We start from the raw sequence: 27,897 nt of genomic DNA, 5'->3' as shown, positions 1-27,897 counted from the left end.
ATGATTGATTGATTGATTGATTGATTGATTGATTTATTGATTGATTGATTGATTGATTGATTGATTGATTGATTGATTGATTGATTGATTGATTGATTGATTGATTGATTGATTGATTGATTGTAGGGTTTAACGCGCAGACGCAACGCAGGCGATGTGGCGCGCCGTAGTGGAGGGCTCCGGATTAATTTTGACCACCTGGGGATCTTTAACGTGCGCCGAAATCTCGTACACACGGGCGTTTTTGCTTTTCGTCTCCATCAGAAAAGCGGCCGCCGCGGCCGGGAATCGAACCCGCGACCTCGTGCTCAGCAGCGCAACGCCTTAATCACTGAGCCACCGCGGCGGGTGCTGTGATGAATGAGTTTTTGAAATAGTATAGAGGGGTCAATAAAGTGAAATGCCTTGGATAGATCAACATATATCCCTAGCACAATGAGCTTTTCTTCAAAAGCATCGATTATAATCTCTTTTTGCTTAGTTAAGGCCATTTCAGTGAATCGCTGTTTTCTAAGTCCATACTTGAAATCGGAAAGAACAGAATGTTGATGCAAAAAGTTAGTCAATCTTGAATCAATGATTTTTTCTAGCACTGATAGTACTGGTAGGATAGATACCAGTCTGTAATTGCAAAAGTCAGAAACAGAACAACTTTTATGTACTGCAACAACCTTTGCAATTAGCATTTGTTTCGGGAGGCACCAGTACTTAAACAGAGGTTGTAAATATATACCAGTGTCGGGGCCAATACGTCTATTACAAATTTAAACGGTTGAATTTGAAAACCATCTTTGTCTTTAGATTTACTCGATCGAAGATTTTAGAACACGGATATTACTTCTGATTCAGTAGTTGGAAACATATATAATGTTCCTTGTACACTTGGTGCCATATAGGCATAAAGAATATTTTGTGCTGGACACAGCGATTTTCTGATAGCGATAAAAAACCGATTAAACTTTTTGGAAAGCTCCTTTGCACAGAGGACCTTCCCTTCTTTTTCAATGAAAGCAATAACGCCGTGTTGCCGGTAGTCAGGAAAGCGATGTAGTTGTTCCATTGATCTCGCTCCGATCGCTCAAAGAGCGATCGAAAAGATTGCTAAAGTATTCCAGTTTCGCCCCCTTTAGTTCTCGGTTTAACTGATTGCGGTATTTCTTATACGTGTGTTGTTTTGGGATTTCATGTTTTAATGAACTGTTCGAATAGAAGTCTTTTGATTTGATTTTACGGCTTATTTCTACTGTTATCCAAAGTTAAGTTCAAAGTGGATCGGTCGCCGACGTCGATGATCTGATGAGATTATCGCTGAAACGATGACTCGCTGGCTCGTTGGCCGACGGCACATAGCCAACGACGGTCTACTCCAAGCAAACTCAAAATGTACAATATGTGAACTTTATTTACACTACGTATTGACAACTTTCAAGGCACATAATCGCGTACAAGAGGTCGGGCAAGGCCCGCGTCGAGCGGGGCTCACCGCGCTCCCTCCTCTCTTCTAAATCTGTCCTCTCTCCCAAAACATCAAACTCCTCGGTTTTACCACCAGAACCCCGAGCACAAAAGGGACGTCACAACTTGAGGGTTAGGATGGCTCATTGATTAGCCGACACTAGGCCACTGGTTGGTCACCGTGACAAACAAAGCTAGGTGGGCTCAAAATATTCACGTGGCCCACCTCTCTCACTCTCATACAGAAACCTGTAGTTGTTTAGCAAAACACAAATGTAACACATAAAAACCAACCAACTAAAAGCAAACCTTTCGCCAGCCAACATTTATCGGGCGGCTTGTCTTCAACTATTGTCCATTCCATGCCGCATATCATTGTGCCCCACGCCGCCAAAATTCCTTCCTTTTGTGGAGCGCCTAACAAAGCCTTGTCGCCTACCCATTGACGCATCCCAGCCGCCGAGCTGCCATGTTCAGAAGCGTGAGGAACGGAAACTTCGCCCAGTAACGTTTAGCAGTGCAACTGTCACAGAACATCTGGTGCCCTCTTCCTATGTTTGACCCAAGGTTTGACCCCTTGACCGAACTCCTGCTAATGTCCGGTTCGGGAATTCTCGTGGCGGTAATTGCGGTCGTTAAAATGTCAACGGTCCTCCTCCGCCCGTGTCCCAAACGAACGCAAGGAAATGCTCCTTCGAAAGCTGACATCGCTTTCAGCTATTATGCGGTGACCGGCGCGTTTGTATGCGTCGTCTCCGGACCGACTCTTTGGGTGAGCACAAAAGCGCGGCGAATAACAAAGAAGCCTCTGCGGTTTCTCCTTGCGCCCTTCACGCCCAAGTCAGCTCTGTCGGCGTGACAACAAACACCATGCAGGTAAACAAGCTATGCCCACCGAACGATACCTAGTTGCCGGGCGGTAAGGAACACCCATGTTTTCTATTTTTGCGTTTTCTCGCTTGCCTCAAAGGAAAGGAAGAATCATAAGTGGCTTTCACCTTAGATAAAAACTTTTCGTAAGGTATGTAAGGGCCACTCATAGATAAGACGCGATCGCCCAGCCAGTGGGGGCAATCGCATTTAGAAAGCTGCTCAAAGTTTTAGGATCAATGCGACGGTACTTAAAATTACGTGGCCTGCAAGCGGCATCTGATCTAGCGTGGTTAACAAAAGTCAACACTGGAAGATAGTCGCTGATGTGGAAGGCAACAGTTCCTGCATTTATTTCCTGCATTGGTAAGCATTGGTGAGGCAAACGTCTATGCAGGTTGCCGTGTTATGGGCGCAGGAACTTCGAAAGCATTGCAAAAACCATAGGCATCTAATAATGCCATAAGTTCCTTGCCTGGTCTTGTTACAGAGTGCATGTCGATGTTCACATCGCCCGAAAGGGAAATAATTTGTTTACTCTTTCTAAACAGAAAAGTTAAAAATTGGTGAAACTGAGGACGCGAGAGCGTTCTATCACCGAAGGCCTACGCAAAACACAGTGCCTCGCCGCTGCATTCACCGGCAGAACTGGCCGAAACCCTCTAACGTCATTGCTGCAACCCTGCGGCCTGAAATTATCTAGGTGGTGTTGACAGTGTGGACTGTCTGCCGCCATACTTTCGCTGGTTCCCAAGTCTTTGTCACGTGGACGACGTAAGTGCGTTTTCTCAGCTTCGCATGGTATATAAACGGCCGTTCTTTGCATCCAGGGCGTCGACTGATAGCGTGGTTCTGCCAACAAAAATATTATTCTAGGCCATCTGCTGGTGCTCGTGACATTCAGTACTACCGGGACACAATACGTCTATTCCACGAGTTCTCGTACCTGATCTTTCGAGATGTGCAAAGCTTCATCATACTGTCGCCGCTTTACGACAGCTTTCGCGAAAGTCATTGAGCGTCCTTTGGCAAAGCTTCCCAACAAGAACGTACCATTTTCGTGCGTCCTCACCAAAGCCGTATATTCTACACTTAGAAACTCGTTTTGATGTTTCTGCAATGACCAATAATCGGCAAGCACACCAGCGAAAGTGGCGTCGATGCGGTCGCTACACAACCCACGCGAAAAGTAAACAGCGTTCTTCTTTGACGTTATTCTGCGGCTATTCGTATTCAAGATGCGCTTACACCTCTTAAAATCTGCGATTTGTATACTCTCTTCTTACGTCAGTTTGTCGAGACATATGCCTTACCTTTCTGGCACCTGGTAGGTTGGCTGTCTGGAAGTACGGCTTGTAGGGTAGCGGACGGTACGGTGGCGATCACGTTCCTTGAATATTCGCAAAGGCGGCGGTGACAAGCAATCAGTGCGCTGCTCACGTAATGACGCCTCATTCTACTAATATACGCAAACTTGCAGTACTGCTTGCGCGGCAAACTTCAGCGAGTTAAGCCTACGCAGTATTTTATCCTTACGAAACACGGTTTCTTCATGTTCTGTAAGCACCTGGTCGTACCCGGCAATCTCATGTTATTATTGAAGGCGGAGTAGCTCTCGTTCTTGACGGAGGACGGCGCCATAAAGACATCAGACGGCAAAGTGGTCCCCTACAACGCATTGTCGAATCACCAATTCTATAGCGGTATGACTTCTTCAAAGCACGCCGCCATAAAAAAAGCGGCGGCAGGATGCTGCTCAATTCGATGCGCTGCCTCTCCCCTCTTCTTGACTGACTGCTTCAACGCCTGTTCCGTCGGTGGTTCACACCATGAACTGGCGTACGTAACGAACACGACACTATGGCTAAACTTCCATGGACTTGCAGGACGGGCAGGCCGTGCTGCTTGCCGCAGCGCCCCGGAGCGGCCGTGCTGTCAACGGGTCTTCGCTGCATCTCACGCACCTCAGCCTGGCGGATTCTGGCTGCTACCAGTGCTCCTGGAAAGAGGGCCGCTGGAGCTCCTACGCCATACGGGTGATAGGTAAGCCCCTGCGCGCCAACAGGAGCAGGGCGTGGGGTTGAGCCCGGTGGAGCTAGCTGCTGTTGCAGGCAGTGGATCCTGGTTAGCAGGCTGATGGCGCTTCGGCCCTCATGTCCGGCACTTTGCCAGTACATCCTCGTGGAGTGCGGCGCCCGCCCGTACCTTGTGCTGGAACAATTCGGCGTCCAGCGGCAGGCCTTCCGGTGATAAAACTGGATCGTGGGTTATCAGGCCTCACAATACAATCTTGGATGCTTCCTTTGCTGCTGCTTTTGCTTCTACTGGGTCGTGATTGCAGCGTGTGAATGAGGCGGGGTAGCCTCGGTTGGAGTGGAGTTCTAGAAGTTCGGTCGCCCCATTAAGCAGTCTCGCTACAAATCCCGCTTTCGTGGCCTGGTACCCAATCTACCCAGACATCTATATTCCTACGGTCCTTCAACCGACGGCAGATGGTCTTGATCTCAGCACAAGTAGTTCCCGCATGTGGGGTCTGACCAAGTCTAGCCAAGGCCTCGCGGCTGTCCGTAAATATTTTAAACCTTAGACTGTTGTCAGCGCTGTAAGTAGAATTCATGTATTCTAAAGCGAAGACGATGCCTTGAAGGCGGGTTTGGCACCTGCTTGGCATGATTGGGAATTTAACCGGGCGGGCCTTTCGCTAAAGGCCGTCACTACACGCCAGTGTTGCGCACAGTGTCATTTCATGAAGCACTGCCCCTGCTATCCCGTGGCCCAGAATATCACCAACCAGCGGGCTTTTCCCCCTAGTTGGTGATATTCTGGGCTACGTGAGAGTGACGGCGGCTTTGTGCCTCGAACAGAGATGTGGTCCCATGGGAAAGGGCACATGCTAAAACTCGACAGATATGCGCGTTTTTATTGAATAAGCAATTGATAGAAAACGCTCGTGTTGTCCTCTTCTTGTGTATCATCTGTCTGCGCTTTAAACATGGGGCAGGTGCTAGTTGCGTGGGAAGCCGGTAGAGTTGTCTCAAAGCCAAATTATTGACAAGGATTCCCGCGCGGGTGGCTTCACGTTTCCTGTCGTGTGCCTCAGACCTCTCCTGGATAATAGCTTCAAGTGAAGGCAGGCGGGCGTAATGATACTATTTCTCCACGCACGTGTGCTTAGGTAGGTCAGTAATAAATGGATTTATAAATACCTCAGAGGCTTTCACTGTGCTGTTAGAAGAGAGACAACGAGACTTGATTTGAAATTGCGGGGAAAGCAGTTCTACTAGTTCTATCTTCTACTAGCCCACATTCCATACACCTGGGAGAGCGGGGCTGCTCCTCCACCGGGTCTTCGCACGTTCCTCTGGAGGGGGGGTGCGGGAAAGGAAAAGGAAAGGAACTGCAGTGGGGATATTTTGAGTTCGGCAGGGAGCTCACCTGCATACAGCCCAGTGCAGGCTAAGGGAAGTAGAGGGGGAGTGAAAGGATAACGTAGAGAGAGCGAGAAAAAAAGGTATAAAGACAGGATACAGAATAAGAGATGGGGCTGTCAGTCCGGGCCCATCAGTCAGTCACTGCAGTCTGGGCTACAGACGCTACGGGAGGCCAGTCGTCTCCACGTTATTGAGCAGGCGGGCGAAGACTTCCCTTTGGGCTGCCGCAGGCCTTTTGGGGAACAGAAGGTACTCCATGCCGGCGCTGGGAAGGCCTCCACGCTAGGGCGCTCGGTGGAGCTCTCCCGTTACTCTGGCCTCGTCTCGCACTGCGATGTGCGGGGCCCGAATTCCTGCGAAGCGCCCATTTAAGCGCATTCCCGGCCAACCCGACATGGCAGCACGGACATGGGTCGCTTCAAATAAAGTTTCATCTCTCTCAAAACATTGTTCGCAACAGTGTGATCCTACTCCGGCGCAGATAGTAAAGTTACTTGACCGCGGGTGTCGCTTAAGGTGTGCGAATGCCCGATTCTACTTTCTTTTTAAGTGACAGGCATTTAAACATTTGAATCTCCTGCAGTTTCGCGAACCGGAGAAGCACCCTAGGTCACTTTGTAGTGAGGGCGACAGGAGCTTGTCCGACAGTGGTCTGCAAGCTGAACACCTTCTGGTATCGCCAGTACTAGCACTGGGTGCTCCGCAATCTTCTGTTGACGCACCGATGGTCACTTAGACCATCATAGAGACAATGACTGCATCTCGTCAATGACTGCGGTTTTCAATTTACGAAAATTTGTGCAGCTTGCACTAATGGTGCAAGGTAGGAGAAACAGCAGAGCTGGCGGCCCCTCTCCCTTCGTGGGAGACCCGGCTGTTGCATCATCATCAGCAGCAGTAGCCCACTGGGTTCATTGCAGGAGGGAGGCCTCTCCCGTCGACCTCCTGCCGCTCCTCTCTCTCGCCGATCGAGTCCGTTCTTTGCCTCCGAATTTCCTTATTTCTTCCCCTAATCGAGTAACTTTTAGACCCACCTTTTTTTTTTAGACCCACCTTTTAGACCCGCCTCTCGGTGTTCGATCTGCCACCCTCGTAGTACACCGATTGTCATTTCACGCGAGTACGTGGCGAGCCCAAGTCCATTTCTTTTTGCTTATATGAACTGTGATATCTTGTGATTCAGGAAGCTCGCTTCCTGTTTTTAAGTGTTACTGCGATCATTTCTCGTTCCATGGTCCGTTGAACCTACCTAAGTTTGCTTTCAAGTTGTTAAGTACGGCGACAAGTTCCCGCTATTATGTCATCACCTCACATTTATTTATGAACTTTCCGCTGGAATTTCTCCATAACTGGCATGCCCGGATTCTTTGGTTCGCAGGCTTTCAGATCTATCCCAAAGTGGACCGCATTGGCACCACTAGAACCCCCGGCGAAGCCCAAAGACAACGCCGCGTAACGAACCCAAAGGAAATGCTGTGCGCCCGGAATGCGATGATAGGTCAATCGGATAGGCGCCGGTTTCATTATCCTAGTGACCCTGGCTACATTCCGACGAAGTGAAGCTCTTTTCCTTTCCTTTTTGCTGCACATGTTATTGTTCTCATCACTGCTAACCCGCACCCCTCGGGCCTTTGAGGTGGCCCAGTGGTTAGGTTCCCAGTTCACCTGCGTAAAGGTCCCGGGTTCAATTACCGGGACCTCCCTAACCTCGTTGTTTTTCGTGGGGCTTCGGGGATTTTGTGTACGATAGGGGGATTTCTGTCGTCCTAAACAGCTCTGCTGTGAAAACGCGTGGCGTGGTTGCTTCGCGGGTTCATAACGCACCATGAGTAGGAAATATTTGAATTACGTGTATTCGTGCTGCATGAAGCACAGGACCACGTGTCCTGACCATTATACTAGCAGTAAATCTTTACGGACAGTGATCTTACATGTCTTGCAGTACTGAAAGCAATGTGTGAGCACAGACCTTCGCGCGTTCGCTCGTTCACACTCGAACGCATGCGCACATACGAGACACGAGCGCGCTCGCACACAGTCAAGCACGCGCGGACGCACACAGTCAAGCACACATTCGCGCCAAGAAATTACAGTGCGACCACTACTCGCTTTCTGCAGGCCCAATGTCTCCACCAGTTCTGAGTGACCTCCAAGGCAACGTGCTCGGCCCGAAGCTCGGTTCGCTGGTGCAGGGAGAGCCACTGGAGCTGCTGGGCAGTCCTCCTCAAGGTAGGAAGCTGCATGCCATGTTTGCTATCAGCTTGACAGCAGAATAAAGCTGGAAACACAAAGAACAGCGCGCGTCAGCTCGTTACCGGCGTAGATATGTGCTTCCGTTACATCCACCTCGTAATGACGCGAATGCTGGTGCACTTGTTTACGATTGCACGGACGTGAGCTGTGTCGTTTGCCTAAGAGCGTATGGACCATTCTCAGTCACACAGCCATAGTGTTATTTACATACATAATGAAAAAAACAGCGGGCTTGGTTGTTTTCTTACTACCGTACTTACCCGATTCTAACGCGCACCTTTTTTCCGCAAAAATAGGCCGAAAAATGGCATGCGCGTTAGAATCGGATACGAAACCGAAACTGCCGAAACAGCTGAAATTTCGTTCCACCCATCGCCATCGCAATCTCAAGGTGGCGCCAAAGCTTTTACAACAATTTTTCGGATTCAGGCGCCTAGGCTTTTTTTTCGGCGTTCACACAAATCGTCAAATTATTCCACTTGCGTGCTTGATAACAGCAATGGCAGCAGCGGCAACGAAGGTGCGCCGATTCCGCGGCTTACGAGCGGCTCCCACGCGTTCACAGCGAGCGGTTGGCTGAAGCGTATGCCTCTGGAGAAGGTCGCGCGATCGGCATGCGAGGCGTGGGCCACGATCCCATCGAACATGGTTGAACGTTCGTTCAGAAGTGTGGCATCGCGAACGCGCTTGACGGCACCAATGACGAGATGTTGTGGTCAGCAGAGAGCGACGAGGAGTGAGATGAGTAAGATTACTTCGGGGAATAAATCGCCCGTTTCTCTCGCATTCGTTTTTCTTGCTCACAAAGTTCCTTGCGCGTTACAAACGGAGGTGCAAGTTTTTTCGGTTTCTTTGCCTGGAAAATCGGGTGCGCGTTAGAATCGGGGGCGCGTTAGAATCGGGTAATTATTTCACGACGCGACATAAATGAAAGTATTTCGTGTTACGCGGCACAGCTTACGCGCAGCCCTAGGTGAACAAGTGACCAAAGTAGCAGTAGGAAATTGAGTCGAGAAAGAAGAGGTGATGGGCACCCCCTTCAATCACCGGAAAACGGCCTACCCAGCGGCGTCTCCGCTCCCTTCACTGTCAATTAGCTCATTCCCTCCGATACACCCGAAACAACTGTTTGAACAGAACGTGTTGCTGGGCGTGTTGGTTTAGTTTTACGAACACACTGAGTGGCGCAAATACACAACACACAAACAAGAAGACACGGGCAGCGCCTGTCAGTGTCTTCTTTCTTGTGTGTTGTGTATTTGCGCCACTCAGTATGTTGCTAAACTGGTCGAATTCGCGGCGTATTGCCGACGTACACTCTGGACGCGTCGGAGCTTTGACTGGGTCTACAACTATGTCTACGAATAAGCCTGAAGTTTCTGTGAATTGTGTGGATACTATTGCATAGCTCTTTCTGTGATGAATATTGGCGTTAGAATTCGCTTGGGAGGCAAAGTAACATTTGCATCTGACGGCAATGTACATTTCCGTGACGTTGGCCGGGTGTGGGGGGGGTGGGGGGGGGGGGCCACTGCGGTTTGCAGGAATTTGCTCAGCGACGGCTACGCTTGGTGGAAAAGACCTCGGCAGAATTTATTGTTCTGGCACATGGGACACACGACGTCATCCTAGGTGTTGATTTCTTGCTTGCATATGGAGCTACAGTAGACTGTGGGGTGGGTAAGCTGCTTTTCTTCCGTTTTGGGACCCCACAAACTCTTGGAGGAGATGTGAATCAGGAAAGCGAAAGCGGAGTGTTTTCTGCCACGGAAGGCGTGCTTGTGCCAGCCCTGAGTGCAGTGTTCGTACCCGTCACCTCTCTGCACATTGGCGAGAGCTATGCATGCCTTAGTTGAAGCCACAGGCAAAGACTCAGTCCCAAAGAATTTCTTAGTTCCACATTTGGTGCAACAAAGTTGGTGATTGTGGTTTTTCGTGAGGCTTCGCAGCTGGTGGTTCTACTCAAGGTCGGAGAGTGAACGCCTCTGCTGAACCTGTGCTCCTGCCTAGTGGATTCAAGCATGTGAGCATCACAATTTCATCAGTCAGTGGTGGCCCGCAGTCGGCACCGACGAGGCGGGCTATTCTGATGAGTTGCGGCGCAAGACGAATAAGTCGATTTCCTCCAGCGAGCAGGGCAGGGGGCGCTACAAAACGTGCTGGCCCAGTTTACATTGGAATTGGAAAAATGTCATATTGGCGGAAGCATCTCATATGCGCCACAGAATTAACAAGGATGATGCAGCACCCATCAGTCAGGACTGTTTACAGAGCGGCGGCTTGGGCGCAGCCGTGTTGGAGGGTGCGACGTCACTCGCCATTGTTGGCACAAGAGCGCGTTTCTCGCCGAGTGGGGCCGGGGCGCATCGGCGAGCGCCGGAGGGCTTAATGGGCGATTCAAGCAAACATTTTCGAGTGAAGCTGTGCATGGACACTTATCGGACGACTAGATATCGCGTGAAGGTGGGCACCTTCAGAGACTATTTACTCCCGAAAAATGGCGCATAAAGCTTCCTAAAGCGCTGTTCAGATTGCCTCCTGCGGCCTAAATTCTTGCTCACGCATTTCATAGCTATTTGACGGCATTTTTTTCTATTTCTACGTACACAGAAACCGTGTGGATGAAACAGCACTGAGCCACTGTCTGGTGCACTGTTATCTGATGAGCATGTACAGATTCGTTTGGACACCGACTAACTGAGTTGGAAATAAAGTCAAGGCTGCTGCCCCCAGTGCAAGGCAACAGCCTCTACGGCGTAGCTCTGGTTGCGCCAACGTTGAAAACGCTGGCCTGCAGTGCGGCGAAACAGATGCTATGTTTACCGAGGCCAGGTCTCTGCGCTCGTCACAACTTGGAAGAATGGGTGAGCCGCGTTGCTGCACGGGCAACGCGGCTCGTGACATCATAATCATCATCGGATTCGGCGTAAGCAAGCCTTACACTTGTAAACTACATTGTGCGGAAAGGGGGTAAGACGCACAGGTTCCATTTTCTTGCAAACCAACTGCCTTTCGGTCCCCGTGTTCTCCCTACCGACTCTGCGCGAACTTTCGCTAAGGAATAGAAAAGCAGCGTCCAATGCCACATTCGCTAAGCTGATGCATACGCAATTGTAACGCACCGAGGATCGATTTGTTTTTACTGTAGCAGGATCAGTAATAATTAAAGAAATATCCAGCTAAAATTTCCCTCCTTAACGCATGTTTTAAATTCTAGCAAAAGGAGACTCTTCCTCCGCCCTCGCTCTCATGACTATTCAATGCTGGTGTTAATTTTGGATAGAAAGCGTTTTGTGACTAGCGCTGCTGCTCGCTCCAGGTACGAGGAAAGCGTTCTGTTGCAGGTTTTCCAGCTGCCCGACTTCGGTGGGGAGCGACTCCTTCTGCGAAGCTTCTTTCGAGCGGGCCCGGTTTGCTTCTGCGAATTGACGCTTTGGAGCGTCGTCACCAAGGTGCCAAGCTACGCTGCACAGCTAGCCAGCCAGTCGCAGGCGGAGCGTCGACCTCAGTCACCCTGGATATTTTCAGTGAGTTTGCTGATACATGCGGGCGCGAATGGTGTTGTATCTGCGTCGAACTGTTCCTGCAGTGTCGGGGACAACAGGCAGTGCATGTCAGGGATACAGATCATGTGTGCTTTTATGTACACCGCACTGCGATCATTTTATCACATTTATTGAGACGCCAAGTACTGTAAACCACCACAGCAATTCCTAGATATTCTGCTTTATTACTAACTCCAGTTACCCCCAAACCTCACGTGCCATAATTACATTTGAAACGTATAACAAAAAGTGCTAGGCTCTTCTTTCGCGAACGGTTCATTCGGTTTTTCCCGCAAGGAACCATTTAGGTTTTTCTCAATATTAGCAACACTTGGAAAAAAAGAATACTTAAAGGCATTTACAAGTGCCTTGAAGGGAACAATATTAAGGGGCCCTGCAGACAAAATACAAGTTTGTTTTATTCGAAAGACTCCGTGTTTTATAGTGCCCCCAGAGCTTGTCCGCCAGCAAACAATGCCGTATTCACTACGAAATTATTCAATTTACGCTAAAATTTACATTTTCCCACCACATCGGGTTCTTGTGACGTCAGCCGTGATCTCAAAAGGGCGTGTATTCAAACGAACTTCCAGTGCGTCATTAGGCTCTGCAGTCTTGCTCACAGTCAGTCCTCGCATATGGCGCTACATGCTGAGCCGGGGACTATTGTCCGCCGTTGCTTTGTTTTTGACCGTATTTGCACCTGTCTCCTTTTTGATACGGCGGAAAGTAATAGCTTCGTGAGAAATGTGGTATGCTCGACAAACAGGGTCACGTATGACAGTATCGCTTACGCCAATCAGCCAGTGTTGTGTCAGACAACACCAAAGTGGCGGACTACTGTGCAGCTAAACCAAGCATTATAGTGCGCCCAGTACCAACAGCAGGGCGCATCGTTACTTATATGTGTTCTGTATTTCGGTAACCTCCATTGTTTACCCCAGCATTCTCACTGCTATAAAATTAACATGCATTGCATTTAACCCCAAACAGCTCGTTCGGCTAGCTTGTAAGCCCGGCCTAGTTTGCGTTTATTTTTTCCGACCTCAGCCAATCGCACAGCTGAACATATGACAGCGTAGGCTCTGTGGCGGGAAATCAGCAAGTGGGTCGCACGGCCATTCCCTTTTTTCGTAATTATATAGCTTATTTGAGCTAAGCGTGCGTTAAAAGGAGTGTCGGTATAATTCTAACGGGGCAGCTTCCGGACAACCGTCGGCTGGCTTGTCCAAATTTGTTACTCCCGCTTGGAGCACGCATTCCCTGATGCCGTTCAAACTTAGTGGCACTTCACAGGAGCGAGAAAGGCATGTCAAGCATACTTGCAGAAGCGCCATTAGGCAGGTCTGGAAGACAAGATAATATCCTGAACTCGCGCTCTTGCTTGGCCTTTCTTCCAAGGTGCTTCTGTAACATAAAAGAGGCGTATTTTGAAATTCGCAGCATGATGATTGTATTGCATGCTTTTTCTCGCTAGTGAAGGAGCACTTTGGCGGTACACGATGCAATGGCATCTCGATGGGCAAATAAGCCACCTCCCCATAAGCGTGGCACAAATTTCCATTCTGCAGCAGGTTCCTCTGAAATGAAAAAGCTCACGCTGCTAGGCAATGGGTGGGCATTAAATGGGCCATGAAGACAAAACGCAAGTTTAGTTTCTTCTAAAGATTTCGTCGTTAGAATCTGACTGCAGGAACGCTCCAATCGTGCTTTGTGCCTAGGACCTTTTCAGGCGACACAGGCACCTTTTAAAATTCAAGCCTGTTGGCAGTTAGGGGGCGGACATGTTAAAATAGCTGTGTCAAACAGGAAATGTGATAACAGAAAGCAGCCCCTAGAATGCGCATGGTAAATGGCTGCAACAACACCTGCAGACACAAGCTGACTCCAAGCATAAGTAACACGAGTCTCTGTGCTGTTCAAACACTCACTCAACGAACTGCTTGCTTGGATAGTATTTGTGTTGCAGTGTGTTGTCATTACCAAAATGGCGCGGAAATATGTAAGAGTTTGAGTCACCCAAACAGTGTCTGTGAAAACATCTTTGAAGGGACCATGAAACCAAAATACACGTATTAAACAGACAACTATGTCGTGATAATAATGATGGCAAAAGTTAACCAAATAACGGAGAAATTGGGGAATAGAGATGTTAACAGTGGCGACTCCCAGCCACTTTTCAGGGATTTCTCCGCCAGAAAATTTGGTTTGTGAGATAGGCAGCCACCGATGACCTAAGTCACCACCAAGAAACATGGCGAAAATTGTAGCGAGGATCCTAGTTCTGCTCGATCGTGCCCCTTGAATACTTAGGTGCAGTCAACATGCTGATGATAATGTTTTTAGTGCGCACCCATATTACGTCACTCCCGCCTATATTGCACCACTGTAGCACAAAACTTGAAATTTTATCAATACTCAGCGTACTTTTTCGATTAGAAAACGTCGTTCCGGGATAGAAAAGAGCTGACTGGGTTTCCAAAGACTTTTTTGTAGAGTAAGCTACACTGGCCGAAGTTGAGCAGTTTCGCGTGTGAAGTGAAATCGAAGTGAAAAGTTCTGCGCAAGCGCGAGGCACATTGGATTCGATTGGCTTGGCTTGGCTTGGCTTGGATTGGATTGGATTGGATTTGGATTAGATTGGGTTAAAGTGGATTGTGTCGGATTGTGTTGCGTCATAGCCGCGGCAGACGCACTGGCGCCGGCGCGTGCCCAGGTGTGCACCTCAATTGCCCAGTAGCCAAGTCTGACGCTGCACCGGAGCCGCTTGATAGCCGTTTCGCGTGGCTCGTGAAGAGCCGTGCGGAGCATGCGCGAGGAGCAGTTACTGGACAGGACTGGACTGGAATCGACAGGATTAGACTGCATTAAACTAGACTGGACTGTATTGGACTGGATTGCGGAACTTTAGCTCACGCTACGTATATCCTGGCATAGCAGAGCTAAGCCACTACTATTTTTTTTCAAACTGAACAAACCTATACATTGTCTTCATGGTCGGTTCAAATTAGTTTGTTACAGGTGCCTGCCGATTCACTAAAATGTCGAACTTCCCACAACAATTATTTACCACAGCAGTTCAGCATGGCATGGTGTCTCACTTGATTTCACCATTGCATCCGTATTCAGCATGAGTATGAGGAAGAGCGATTTTTTTTCTGTTCGAATTTCGGATAGCTTTCTCCCTGCACCTGCTAGCTCTTTTTGGTTCAGTGCACTATTTCTAAGAAAAAGCAAGCAAATCGACGTTTAAGTTTTGTGCTTTCTGGGACAAGGTCAGGCACACCTTCTACAGTTCTACACCTTACACACCTTCCACAGGAACACCTTCCACAGTCACACAGTGCTAGCGATACGGAAAACAAAATTGCACATAAGCATAGTTTATTAGCCAGCGTCAGTCGCCGTCCAGGAGATTGCAGCTATCTGGGGTGCACCCAACGTTTTATTGAAATCAATGGGTGTTCATGCTACTCTAAACACTTTTTCAAAGTAACTTTATTCCTACTCTCTTTAAAATTTTCGTTCTCTACGGACTTTTTTCGTGATGAACTCAACGAAAAATCAATTCAAAGACGGTGTCCACTTTTAAACACAGCCACAACAAATCGTCAACAAAATTTCAATAGAAACTGCTTGAATACTCAATAAAATTTGTTGGTACAATAAAACAAAATTTTTATTGAAAATCAACAAGACTTTTTGTAAGAGTGTGCTTTTGGAGAGAATCCCTAAACTGATCATATGGTTGTCGCAGTGGCCCCGGAGCAGGTCCTGCTGATTCGCCGCGGTCCGTTGGTGGCCGGCGTGAGCGCGGAACTTGAGTGCGTCGCCTGGGGCTCACGTCCCGAGGCCTCGCTCCAGTGGATGCTCGCTGGTCGGCCCTTAACCTCAGCGTTCACCCACTGGGACGGACGCAACGTGAGCACAGCAACGGTAACCATTCGACCAACGCCCGCTGATCACGGCCGTAGGTTGGTCTGTGCTGCTGCCAACCCAAAAACACCCTCAGTGCCGCCAGTGCAGGCCGAACGTCGTTTAGATGTCCACTGTGAGTGCCCACTTTATTTTGACCTACCTTCTAGAGTGCATGCCATTTCTCAGCTTTTGCGTTAGAAGGTTAGGTAGAACGCACGTGACGCATACTAACATCGAAAATATGTATGTGTTTGTATAGCACCGTGGTAAAGACGATGTGGTGATGCATTGGTGGACTTTGAGAACGCATGTGCACCAATTCAATCTCCCAAACAAACATGAATGAATGAATGACTTTATTGGAGAGAGGAGGCTATAAAGCCCTGTGGGTAGGGAATGGAAAGTAGGATTGGGTAAGACACCGGTAAGTAGTGTTAGTACATCTAAGTAATGTTCAAGCTTCACTGTAGCTGTCACTGTAGCTGTCTCTCGAGGTTCCGTTGGAGCAACACACACACACACACACACACTGGCCTTCCCCTGAGGGGAGGGGGTGTCCGGCATAGTTCTTGATGGCACATTACGGTTGGTGGGGCAAGATGGATGCGCACCGGTGTTCATTTGTGACTGGTCAACTTGAACAGGTAGTCGGTAAGCCATTAAACCATCTCATAGAGACCATTTTTAGGGCAAAGTCTGAGATTTTTTTCTAACATTTCGGGGTTGACCCTAGCATACTCGACATGCTCTAACGCTGACGTCGAAACCGTGTCGCTTGCTAGCAACTGCGCACGGCCGTCCGAGAAGGCTGCACATGACCAAATAAGGTGGAAAAGGTTGGGTTTATCGTCGCTGCCACAGTGAGGGCACCTTAGTAAGGAGGGGCGCCTTGGGTTCGCCCACTTCAATATCACATCAGGGGTATAGGCCGAGTTGGCATAAACTTAGTTGGCGAAGACTTCTCCTTTTTTTGGAAGGGTCTTCAGTGGGGCGAGGAAACCAGAGGGTGAGGCCTCGGCTAGCCGTTGCTGGCTGAGGGCTCTAGCTTGACGAAGTTTTTGTTGCCAGTGTTGTTCATAAGTGCTCGGTGGGTCAGATTGTGCTGGAGTGGTGTCGAGAACCGTGGGAGGATTTAGTAGACACTCCAGGGCAGCGTTGTGCGCCGTTAGGTTGCCGTCCGCTCCAGATGTGTGGGCAGGTGTCCAGACAATGCGTATCGTGATTCCTTCATTAGACAGGTCCCGTACAAAGTATAGGATGCTCGTGGCCGTAGAGTTAGGTATGAAGGTCCTATTCAGTTCCAGGAGAGCAGCGTGCGAGTCAGTGATGATGCGGAATTTCTTTGTGTGGATGGTTAACAATGGGTTTGGATGGTTTGAGCTGCGCCCAGATTTCCAAAGAATTCGGCTTCATCCGAGAGGCCGTAGGTGTTCGTAATGTTGCGAGATCCACCTAGTTGTGGAACCTCGGGGCAAGTCCAAGCAACAGTGGCTGTTATGTCTTGGATAGCGGCATCGGTGAATACATCAACTTCATCGTGGGCTTTGTCATTGGCCAGAGTGTGGACGTACTGTTCCCTAGCTGCTCGTTGACGTCGGGGAACGGGTCGTCTTCGGATAGGGCCGATTGCAGGTCTCTCCCAAGGTGGAATGGATTTAGGACAGATTGCAGGGTCGAAATGGCTATTCAAGGTGTCCCATTTAAGACTGCTCGTCCCAGCGGCATATATTCGAGGTGCTTCTGGAATCGCAGCTTGACTTCTTCGACTAGATTGGTGATCGGAGGAAGTGAAACTGCTTGTTCTAGCACGTGCGTCCTAATGTGGCGGGGTAGGCCTGTTATGGTACGAATCAGGTGTCTATTTAACATGGTTAGTTCACTGAGGTGCCAGGGACGGAATTCATACACGGGAAATCCGTAAGACAGCCGGCCGTGCGCAACGGCGCGCGCAAGCTTGAGACAGGCGTCTTGGTGTGAGCCACCGTATTTATTTGATAGACGGGTAATAAGGTGCAAGGTGGAGCGCCATGTTGTCCGAAGACGACGGATTCATGTAGTGGGGCTATTTCAGCTGCTAATCTGGAGGCCAAGTTGGTACGATTTCTTGATTCAATAATCGTATTGGCGATGTTGAGGTGTAGGACTTGGTCAGGGTTGGTCGATCGCTTGCCATCAACGCTGAGAAATTCGGACATGTTGGGGAATAATTGCAGCTGGAATCGGGAGAGAGTGCGCTCCAAGCTAAAAACCGCAGCCTGGAGTTAGGCCTGCATAGATTCTTTTGAGTAATGATCGGCAGCCTCGGTCCACACAAATATAATATCAGCATAGAAGGCGAAACGGGCCCGCTGAATACATTTCAAGGGTGCGGGCTACACGATTCAGGGCCAGATTGAAGAGTAAAGGTCCGAGAATTGAACCTTGGGAAACTCCTCTGTCAAGGTAGTAGGTAGTCGGCGTTGCTTCCATTGGGATAAGGCGAATGGGTCAGTCCGTTGGGAAGCCGCTAATCCACCTCTGAGCCTTCTGACTGGGGAAGGCAGCGGCTAATTCTTGCAGGATGCCTTCTTGACTGACGTTACCGAACGCCTTGTGCATATCAAGGGCCAGGACGTAGTCGGGCAGGCTCTTTCGGGATGTACGGTTTATAACTCTACGAAGAAGCCAGAGGTAATCATGCGTGCTTAAAGTCGGGCGAAATCCCGTGAGGGCCGGGTGGAACCATCCTATGTGTTCCAGGTGGTGTTGAAGCCTGTTATTTATGAGACGTTCTGTAAACTTGCAAACAACTGAGTTAATCGATGGGACGAAGATTCTCGGGTATTCGAAAATCTTTGCCATGTTTTGGGATGGGGTGGATGATAGTCATTTTCAAGTGGTCAGGAATTTGCACAGTATCCCAGGATCGATTGATGAGAGTTAAGAGGGCCGCTTGACCCGATGAGGGAAGATTTTGAAGGTCTTGCCATTTTATTTGGTCGTGGCCAAATAAAAAGTCGAGCTCCGCGAGCGGTGCTCGTATATCGATTTCAGGCAGACGTGAGAGGGTCGAGATGTCAGCCGTGGCGTGTTGGAAGAGAGTCTTCACAACTGTATCTTCCACTTGAGAGTAGTTTGTATGGAGGCACATTCTATCTAGAATCGGCAGTTTTACTTTCGCCCGCCCACTCAGGCCCCGAAAGAGGCTCCACAGATTTGAGAGACCACGTTCTTGCCCAAGTCGTTCGCAGACATTATGCCAGTTTTCAGATTGGAGGATTTTTGATATTCTTTTATCGCTTTGTAATGTCATTTTAGTCTCATAAGGTGATGGTGACGTTTACCGCATTCTCTATACGTTTTGGTAAGTCGTTCAGCGGTGCGAAACAGTTTGTGCATGTGGGCGTCCGGATTGTTGACCACAGCTGTGCTTGTTACCGTTTCCGTGGAAAGGATACTCGCTTCATTCACAGAGGCAACAAACTCGGACAGCTCAGGTTGTGCGCTCACGTGGAATTGCGAGCGAAAAAGATCCCGGTTGATATTTGTGTACGTAGTCTTGGAGCGGAATTTCTTGCTGTTCAAGTGGAGCAGAATAGGGAAGTGATCACTGCCCCATGTACAATCTAGTGTTCGCCATTTTTTAATGACGCCGGGTGTGGTAAGGGTTCGATCCGGTGCTGTGTCTTGCTGCGAACTGTGGAGACCTGTCCGGGTAGGAATGAAAGGTTCATTGTCGAGTCGGAGGGGGCTATACTCCAGTGCTTCTCCTAGGAGTTTCCCGCGTACATCGGAGTAGGAATAACCCCAGAGAATAATTTTCGCGTTGAAGTCGCCTCCAACAATAACTGGACCAGAAAAGTTTAGCGAAAATATATGCTATATCCAGTCATAGGAATCCCGAACCCGGGAGTCACATTAAGGTCTGTAACATCCCGAGACCATAAACACAGGATGGGGGGTTGAACGCGGACTACAATTACCTCTCGATTTGTATTGCTTACTTTATCCTATCGATGTTGAACGACTTGTGCACCAGAACTGCTGCCTGACCAGGGGTAAAGAGAGACTTGGCTTTATCTTTGTAAGTATACAGGATTTTGGAGTCCATGTAGGTGGTGTAGTGAAGAATTTTGCAAGGGCATCTAGTCTCCTGTAGCAGTAGGGCTACAGGTCGGGTGGAGGATACCTGTGATTTCAGTAAGGGGCCATTTTAAGCGAAACTTCAGCAGTTTCATTTAATTATGATACGATTAGGAGGAACTAAAGGATTCATTTAGGAAGATTGCTTCTTCTTGCGCTTAGATTCACTAGGGGTGACCGTCTCAAGAAAGGTGCGCAAGCCTTTCGCCATCCTTAAAGGAGCCATGAAGAGAAAATGCAAGTTGGTTTTATTCGAAAGATTTCGTGTTTTATAGTGCCCCCAGCGCTTGTCCGGATACAAACGGTGCTTTATTCACTGAGAAATTAAACAATTTAGGTTAAAATTTTGATTTTCCCGCTCAATAGTGTGTTTTCGTGGTCCCAAATGACATCACAGGAATCGACCGCTCTGCAGCCTAGAGTACCTTCATTCACGCATCCGCCGTACAGGGTAGAGACACGTATACGATGGCGCCGCCATTTTCGGTTGCTCGCTCGCCGCCAAAGCAAGTCATTGTGTCAAAACCGCGCTAAAAGTATCGCCGCAACGCGGTTTACTGAAGAAGTTTGAATCATGTTGTCTGTTTCGTGTTGCTAGGTCTCGTGGGAAACGAAAAGAATAACGCGTTGAACCCGTTGGCCCAATTGCGGCGGCACGGGACCGTTCAAAGGTTGTCTCCACCCTGTACAGCGGTGTTGGTTTGTTCCCGCGTTTCTTTACGTTCCGTAACCTAGATGGCGCCACCATACCGTGGCAAGCGTTTGGTTTGTTTTCCCGCATTTAAACCTGGCTTGTTTTTGTTCTGGGAGAAAATATTCGTTCCCTGAAACAGTGTTCGCTCGACAAATGGGGTCACGTAAGACACCGTTGCTTGCGTCAATCGGCCAGTGTCGTCTGAGACAACCCCAAGCCCCGTAGTGCTGTGCAGCTAAACCAAGCATGCTGTGCGCAGTACGAACAGCAGAACGCATCAGTACTTCTATGTTTACATGTGCTTTCGTAACTTCCACTGTTTGTCCGATCATTCTTATTGCTTTGTAAAGAATGTGCCCTACATTTAAGCGCAAATCGCTCGTTCGTCTAGTTTGTAAGCTCTACCTAATTTGCGTCTGCTTCTGCCAGCCTCCGCCAATCGCAGAGCTTAGCTCATGTGACATCATAGGTTCGCAGTACGGAAATGAGTGCCCTAGCCTAATGGCTAGGCTACTGATTTCAGTACATGTTAGAGGGAGAACTTCTACTTCGTGCCGTAAGATGTTAAATTAACACTTTATAAGTCACTCGTTCGTCCAAAATTAGAGTACGCATGCGCAATCTGGGATCCCGGCAAAGTCACGCTCACCCAATCCATTGAAGCCATTCAGAATCGTGCGACTCGTTTCATTTTATCAAACTATAGCCGTAATGCCAGTGTCACCTCAATGATATCTGTTCTTGGCCTGCCTGACTTGTCGGCACGTCGCATCATCGTCTTTGCCTTTTCCAAAAAATATTTTTCCATATAATTCTCCTGAAAGAACGGCTTATGCTACCGCCTGCATATATTTCATCCCGCATAGACCATGTAAACAAAGTTGGTGTTCCTTCTTGTCGCACTAACCATTATAATGATTCTTTCATTCCAAGAACCAGCGTTGACTGGAACCATCTTCCGGCCTCCACTGCTGCCATCTCAGAACATTCCCAATTCAAGACTGCCCTACAAAACCTCATTTGTTAGTGTGTAATACTACTATGTACTCTCACCAATGTGCTACCATTGTTGGATGTCATAGTTCTGTACCCCCCCCACTCCTTTCTTTAGTGCCACTTGGCCCTGAACGTATTGTAAATAAATATAAGGTTGTGCCAGTCGTACTGCGCGATTTGTCTATCAACTACCTTTCTATAAACGACTGAAAGACTGGTTTTATCCTCGACGCTGCGCACAAGTGAAGATCTTAGTAGGAAACAGCCCGTCACAAAATAACGGGCCGGAAGTTTAGTTGCGACTATTGCGGAGCGCGTTTCTAAGCTGTGAACACCTGCGCTGATGTGGTCTAAACAAGACGCCATGAGTTTACCGGACAAAAATTCTTAACTGGTAGCTTAGGGAATTGCGAAGTCTACACCCCCTTTTGACCACACATCTTAATAGTCCGAAGTTAGTTTAAACGTACTGTGTCCATATTTATATCCCCTGTATACAAATGCCACCGGTCCCCAGGAAACAAAGCGCCGCATTATTTTCTCGTAGAAATATGTACCCATTCCAGTATGGTGGGCGGTACACTGCTGTCAACACAAGAGATGATAGTGGAAAACATAACCACAATGCGATTACCTCAGCTTCGGTTAAAGAGAACGTTATTTCTGAAACCCACCCATGTGCTTTCGATAAAGACAGCCATGCATCCCCCTTCTGGGATGCATGACTGCCCTCATTGCTCCTCAGAAAAGATTTGTGCTCACCGTCTTCGATTACTTTTTGGGTAATGGCAAGTTTGTTGCGGTCTGTGTAGAGTTGTACCCAGTTGCACACGCTTTACACAGTTGTGCACAGTTGTACAGTCGTACACGCTTGAGGAAATTTGTTCAATTGAGTCTTACTTGTTTTGACATACGTATAACAAGCATTACATTAACGAAAGAACAGCGAATTCGCGATGGGAATTCGGCATCTTTCTGGCGGTTACGATTCTGCATACCGCCGTTACTGTGAGAATTATATAGATGTTCTGTGTGTATTGTGTAACAATGAAGGCGCAACCCAGTACTGTTGAACACAATAAATTAGCACAGCATAAAATCAACACACGACGCGTGTTTGTGCAGTATTGTTACGGTCAGTTTTTGTCCGACGGTTCTCAAGCCGTAGTTCAAATAGCCCTCCACAGTGTGTAATCTGCGCTAGTCACCACAAGTGACTGGCTTACCGACCTCGTATCAGAACAGAAGAGAAAAGAGACTGTTCTACCATTCTCTAGATACATGTAGGCCATAGGCTACTCTTTGTGTACTGAATTAAGGCCACCCAAAACTTAGGGCTGCGTGATCGCCTTGACCAGCAGGCGGCGGCAGGAAACCTTGGACATTGCAATGGTAAACATGTGCTGCTGTGTATGTACCACGCCGCAGTATTGTTGAACTGACAGCAATTTGTTTCACCTCCTTGCAGATCCCCCCGAGGTGCACCTGGAGACTTGCCACGCGGCCTCTGCTTGGGCCTGCCTTCACTGCCGCGTGGACGCTAACCCCGCCCCGCTACGGCTGTCCTGGACTCGGGACGGCGAGTTGCTCCGAGGAATCGCGCCGCTTTCCAGCGTACTTCGCTGGCGGCAGAAGCCCGGCCGCCTTGAGCATTACGTGTGCATGGCCGAGAATGCTCTGGGTGCCGGCTCAAGCCGACCTGTGGGGCTCGTGCTTCTTGAAAAGCAAGGCAAGCACCTGCTCCCGTTGTTTTGTTGGTTCGCGCAGGACTGTCACGTCAGACTTATGTACGAATACTTGAAGTGAAGCTGCCAGTTCTTGGCTTCAGGGATTGCATGCACGAACAAGGTGGTATTTCAGCTAGAATCTCTCCTGGTATTTCGAAAAAACCAGCGAACAAAACACGAACGCGGAAGCCAGTGAACGGACAACACACTCGCTGGACGTATATTTCATTAAATGAAAATTAAAAAGGCTATCGACGAAGGTTTACTCGTTGGAGCAGTTTTCATTGACCTAACTAAGGCGTTTTCTAAAAATTAACCACTATATTTTGTTACAGAAACTTGAAGCATATGGCATATCAAGGCCTCCCTCAAAATTCCTTCTTAATTATTTAACGAACATCTCGCATATTGTTTACATACACCTTCCACTTCTAAATCAATCAACACTGGAGTTCCACAAGGCTCCATACTAGGTCCTCTACTATTTTTTGTTATTTATTAATGACCTCCCTGCTACGCTTACATATTAAAACAGCCTCATATATGCTGATAATACTACCATCTTTACGTCACATAAATCAGCCTCTGAGATTCAGAAAAGATTGGATTCAGACTTATTAAACGTTCATCGTTGGTTCATTACAAAAAATCTTCCAATGAACCCAAAACAAACTACATTTATAATATTTTATTCCCTTCAAAACCCTACTTCGCGTGCGTTTTTAACTCTCGACAACCATCTTATCTCTTTATCCGATACCACGAAGTTCCTTGGCGTTGTCTTAAACACGAATTTGAAGTTTAATTATCACGTGCAATCATTGCTCAAAAAGGTAGCTTTCGGAATTCATGTCCTTATCAAAGCACGTCCTCATTTTCTCCCACGCATAGTTCTTTCGTTATACTATCCATATATTCAAAGTCAACTTCCGTGTTGCATTTCTTCTTGGGGTAATACATTAGGTACCCATGTCGAAACTCTTCAAATCCTTCAAGATCAGGCTCTCCGGATCACTTATTTTGCTCCTTCTCGGTCTTATTCCATGCCCTTCTACATTAAACTAGGCGTGCTTCCGGTAAACGAATTATTCATTTTAAATCTGGCTTCATTTATTTATCGCCTTGTCCATAATCACATATTCATTGGAGTATTGCCACGGGAGCTTCTCATTAACACAAATAACACCCGATTCTCTGCCCGAAAGAATTTTTTGACGCCAAAAGTGCGTACAAACTACGGCAAACAGACCGCAAAATTTGCTGGTGAGTGGACATGGAACAATATACCGGAATAAATTAGGTCAAGTTAAAGATTACATTCTTTTCGTAAATTGTTTAAATTATGTCTACGTAGATAACTACATGTCTAGTAAACTATTTATTGTGTTCTTGCTATGTATAATTGCGTTTACAGATTACATGTGTCAATTCTCAATGAAGCGTTATTGCATGGTTCCTGTTGGATGTCTGCGATTGCTTGTTTTTGCTTGTTTTGGTTAAGTTCTATGATGTTCTAAAACCTGTTCAACTGCTTGCTGCGTTTTGTTCTATTAAAACTACGTGATGTAACGAGGCCCCCGACAGTTCTCAACTTCGGGACCTCTTTTGTTTCTGTACTCCTTATTTTATCCAAAAAAGGAAAACAAACTTGAACTTCAACTTGTACACTACGATCAACCGACCGCCATGCATGCGCACATTTAGCCCAAAAACACGCCAGACTCAGTGCACCGCCCTAACCAAGCATTGTAGGCATGCAATGTCTATCACTCAATGCAATGAAAGGTACACTAGCAGAATTCCCTTCTTCTTGCTGCCTTATATAGTACGCTTGAAGTATCAAATTTCTCTGCCTTTTCGTTCTAAACTTGTCCAGAACTGTTACATTTTTAAAATGTGGCCTCCACTTGTTTTTGCCACAATGAAAGGGAAGGTGACTAGCTCCTTCAGAGTTAATGCGCGATACTCGCGTAACCGATCATTTGTTTGGTCCTTTGTTTGACTCGTTCCTTTGTGTTTTTGACGCTTATGTCGTCATCATTTTTCTCCAATTTCTCATACATCTGCCGTCACACCGTCATCCAACTTGCCATTATCAACGCTACTATTATCAGCATACCGTCGTTTACCGATATGTCGTCACCTACCGGCGTGCTGACAACCACCACTTTGCCATCGTGTCAGCATGCAGTCATCTGCCGTCATGTCATCATAAATTCCATTACCGTAATCCACTGTCATGGTGTTTGATGGCTTCCGTCAAGTCTACATTTTCAATAGGGACGGAGCAAAGATTTCGTTGGATGCATTGAATCGTGCTCCTGATAATGACAATTATATAGTGCCAAACGTTGGGCATGTTGCTACCGGGATAACTGAGGCGTGTTTCCTGGCGCAAAAAATAAACTTCGCGAACACAGAGAAGAACGCGGACGGAACAGACGCTGTTTGAATAATTGCAGTTGATTTTAAAAATTGAAGAAGCACAATTTTCTGCTCTCATTACTCAGTCACGAGCATCATTACGTCTTACAGCTCGTTTATTGCACATGTATCGAAACCGGAGCTGCGACGAAACCCGGCCCGAAGCCGAAGTGAGTGCCAAACAATGAATGAAACAATCAATGAATCAGTCAATGATTTTAGTAGATTGAAACCTCAGAATTTTTCAATTCAGCCTGCTTCGGATGCTCCCGCATACGAAGTAGCCTGTGTTTAACACTGGATGTGTTAAGCCAGTGTTAAGCCTGTGTTTAACACTGGAAGTGCACAACGTGCTGTTGAAAAGCGACTTGGATGAAAGGAAGCGCTCGATGTTTACACAGTGATGCTTAACGATTTCTGTTTTTCAATTAGCGTTTTCCTTCGTTCCTTTCACAAGGCCCTGCATCATCTTCGCCTATGTAAATACAATTTTCTTCCGTGAAGCATGGCTCACCAGACGCTGGGAAGTGTTTTGAATGTCATTCGAAAGGCTCGCTTCTGAGATGGTTTCTGGGAAGCTGCAACATCCGCTGCGTTCTGCCAGCTTACATCACGCGCTGCGTACAAGAAAAAAATGCCCTTCGCAAAAGGAATCGAGTTGTACATCTTCGAGATTTGTAGGCGTTTGTCCATGCATTATGCGCATATTTCAAAAGTCTTATGGGATCGTAGTTGGAAACACTAAGCTACGACACTTTGCTTATGAGAGTGAACGAGAGCATTATGGCCTTATTTATGAAGTATTCATTCATTCATTCATTTTTCCCAATTAATTTTTCTCGATAATTAGGCCTTTAAATAGAGCCTAAAGGCAAAAACTACCGTTCTTGCAGAATTGTTCCGGAGGATCTGCAGGCAGAAAGCTTTTGTTGGCCGGTACCCATACGTGGACAGGATTAGCCAAATCAATCGCCGGCTTTAAGTGGAATGGGAATCAGCTTAAATAAAACCTAGCCCAGCGTCGTCACCTGGCCGTCTGCATGCACATTGCAAGCAATTTTGCGTAATTGTGTCTTTGATCACTAGCTGGCGAACTCGAACCATTCATTTTCGCATTGTATAAACTCGGTGGCTTTCTGATTTCCGTATGGTTTCGTACTCTTCCGTTTGCCATTCAGGCGACCACTTATCAGTGCGTCGTCCTCAGTGCGCGGTGGTATTTCATCTCTTTAAATCGCCAGACTGGTGCGCACTCGAACCGAGCTTTTCGCGCAGGCAAAACGACGTTACCTGTCGGGCTCGTCGCCTCTTTACTGTTCCTGTTGGCTCTCCTGCTGTTCCTGGTCGCTGTGCTGTGCACCGTGGCGTGGTGGAAAAGGCGCCGCGTACTCCCGCACACATCGGACCAGGGCCCCGGCCGTCTTCACGCAGACACGCCTTGGATCGAAGGAAACGCAACGCCTGCCGGCTTTCAGAAGCCGGTGTAGGTGCCGGTTTATGGACATTCTGTTGTACACCATGTCGTTATGGGCCCGAAGTCCATGTATGATCCAAGCACTTTTTGGAATTTATTTACTATCATACCTGCATTCGCCCTGAGACATTGCAGCAGAGGAGTGTTATGCATAAATGAAATACCAAAAGTTTTAGGCACGGCATAATGTTACAAAAAAATTACAAAATATCGAATAAAAATACACTCTTTGACGTGTTTCCAGCACTGTCCCAGATTACAGCGCAACCAGTTGGTGACAGCGCCAAACTCAATGAAAACAGTTGATGGTTAACCCATGCGCAGTGCTGCCACAGCGCAAAAAAAAAAAAAAAAAAAACATTTAAGTATGGGCGCAAACAACACTGCCGGGTTGCGTTGTTCCAATTTTGAATAGTTTATGAAGAACGACGCTTGGAATGCAGATCTCGGCACGAATATTGGATACGTACGTGGGGGTTCAAGGTACTCAAGTCGATCTGTTGCTACCTTCCCACACGCAAATTGTTTCAAGAATAAACACGTAGCAAAAGTGCGCCGTAGTCTTAGAGTGTCCCACGAAACGGAGTGCTTGAAACCTGCTACGCTGAAATCACGACTATACTTGTAGTCACAAAGCGGAGACCACAATTTTGAATTTCCTGCAGTTTATTCTAAAGAATTCTAGTGCTCGGGTATCAGACTCCTGCAGCGTACTCTAGAATTGACCAAATGTTAGAAAAGTGCACAAGTTGTTGTTTGACGTCTTGAAGGGCTTTGTTAAATTTTTAATGAAATAACGAACACCTGGCGTTTCAGGGGGTTGTGCCAACAAATTTTAAGTCTGTAAACAGCCTGCTGTATGCAAGGACACTCTGCATGCAAGGACACAAAACACGAAGGGCTGGGTACAAGAAACGTTTAATATATATTTTAATTCGCTTATAAAAAGGACATAAATGCTCATTCTGAAGATCGAGACCCATCGATA

General features: G+C 47.6%; 1 protein-coding gene across 1 annotated transcript in view; it reads left to right on the top strand.

The window, feature by feature from the left end:
* The window catches only part of LOC144165202 (cell adhesion molecule 4-like), a 61,660-nt gene extending 34,424 nt beyond the window's left edge, over positions 1 to 27,236 (top strand). The window contains exons 4-9 of the mRNA XM_077695322.1: positions 4,212 to 4,368; positions 7,875 to 7,985; positions 11,354 to 11,536; positions 15,312 to 15,605; positions 22,753 to 23,013; positions 26,711 to 27,236. Of these exons, the coding sequence (XP_077551448.1) occupies positions 4,212 to 4,368; positions 7,875 to 7,985; positions 11,354 to 11,536; positions 15,312 to 15,605; positions 22,753 to 23,013; positions 26,711 to 26,922 (1,218 nt within the window). The 3' untranslated portion in view covers positions 26,923 to 27,236. The remainder of the gene's footprint in view (positions 1 to 4,211; positions 4,369 to 7,874; positions 7,986 to 11,353; positions 11,537 to 15,311; positions 15,606 to 22,752; positions 23,014 to 26,710) is intronic.
* Positions 27,237 to 27,897: the final 661 nt, after the last annotated feature.

The sequence above is a fragment of the Haemaphysalis longicornis genome, unplaced genomic scaffold (assembly GCF_048455015.1).
Source record: "Haemaphysalis longicornis isolate Haplotype H1 unplaced genomic scaffold, Haemaphysalis longicornis Haplotype H1 scaffold_14, whole genome shotgun sequence".
In the NCBI taxonomy this organism is placed as follows: Eukaryota; Metazoa; Arthropoda; class Arachnida; order Ixodida; family Ixodidae; genus Haemaphysalis; species Haemaphysalis longicornis.
The sequence above is the reverse complement of the archived record's forward strand: the minus strand, read 5'-3'. Positions and strand labels throughout refer to the sequence as shown.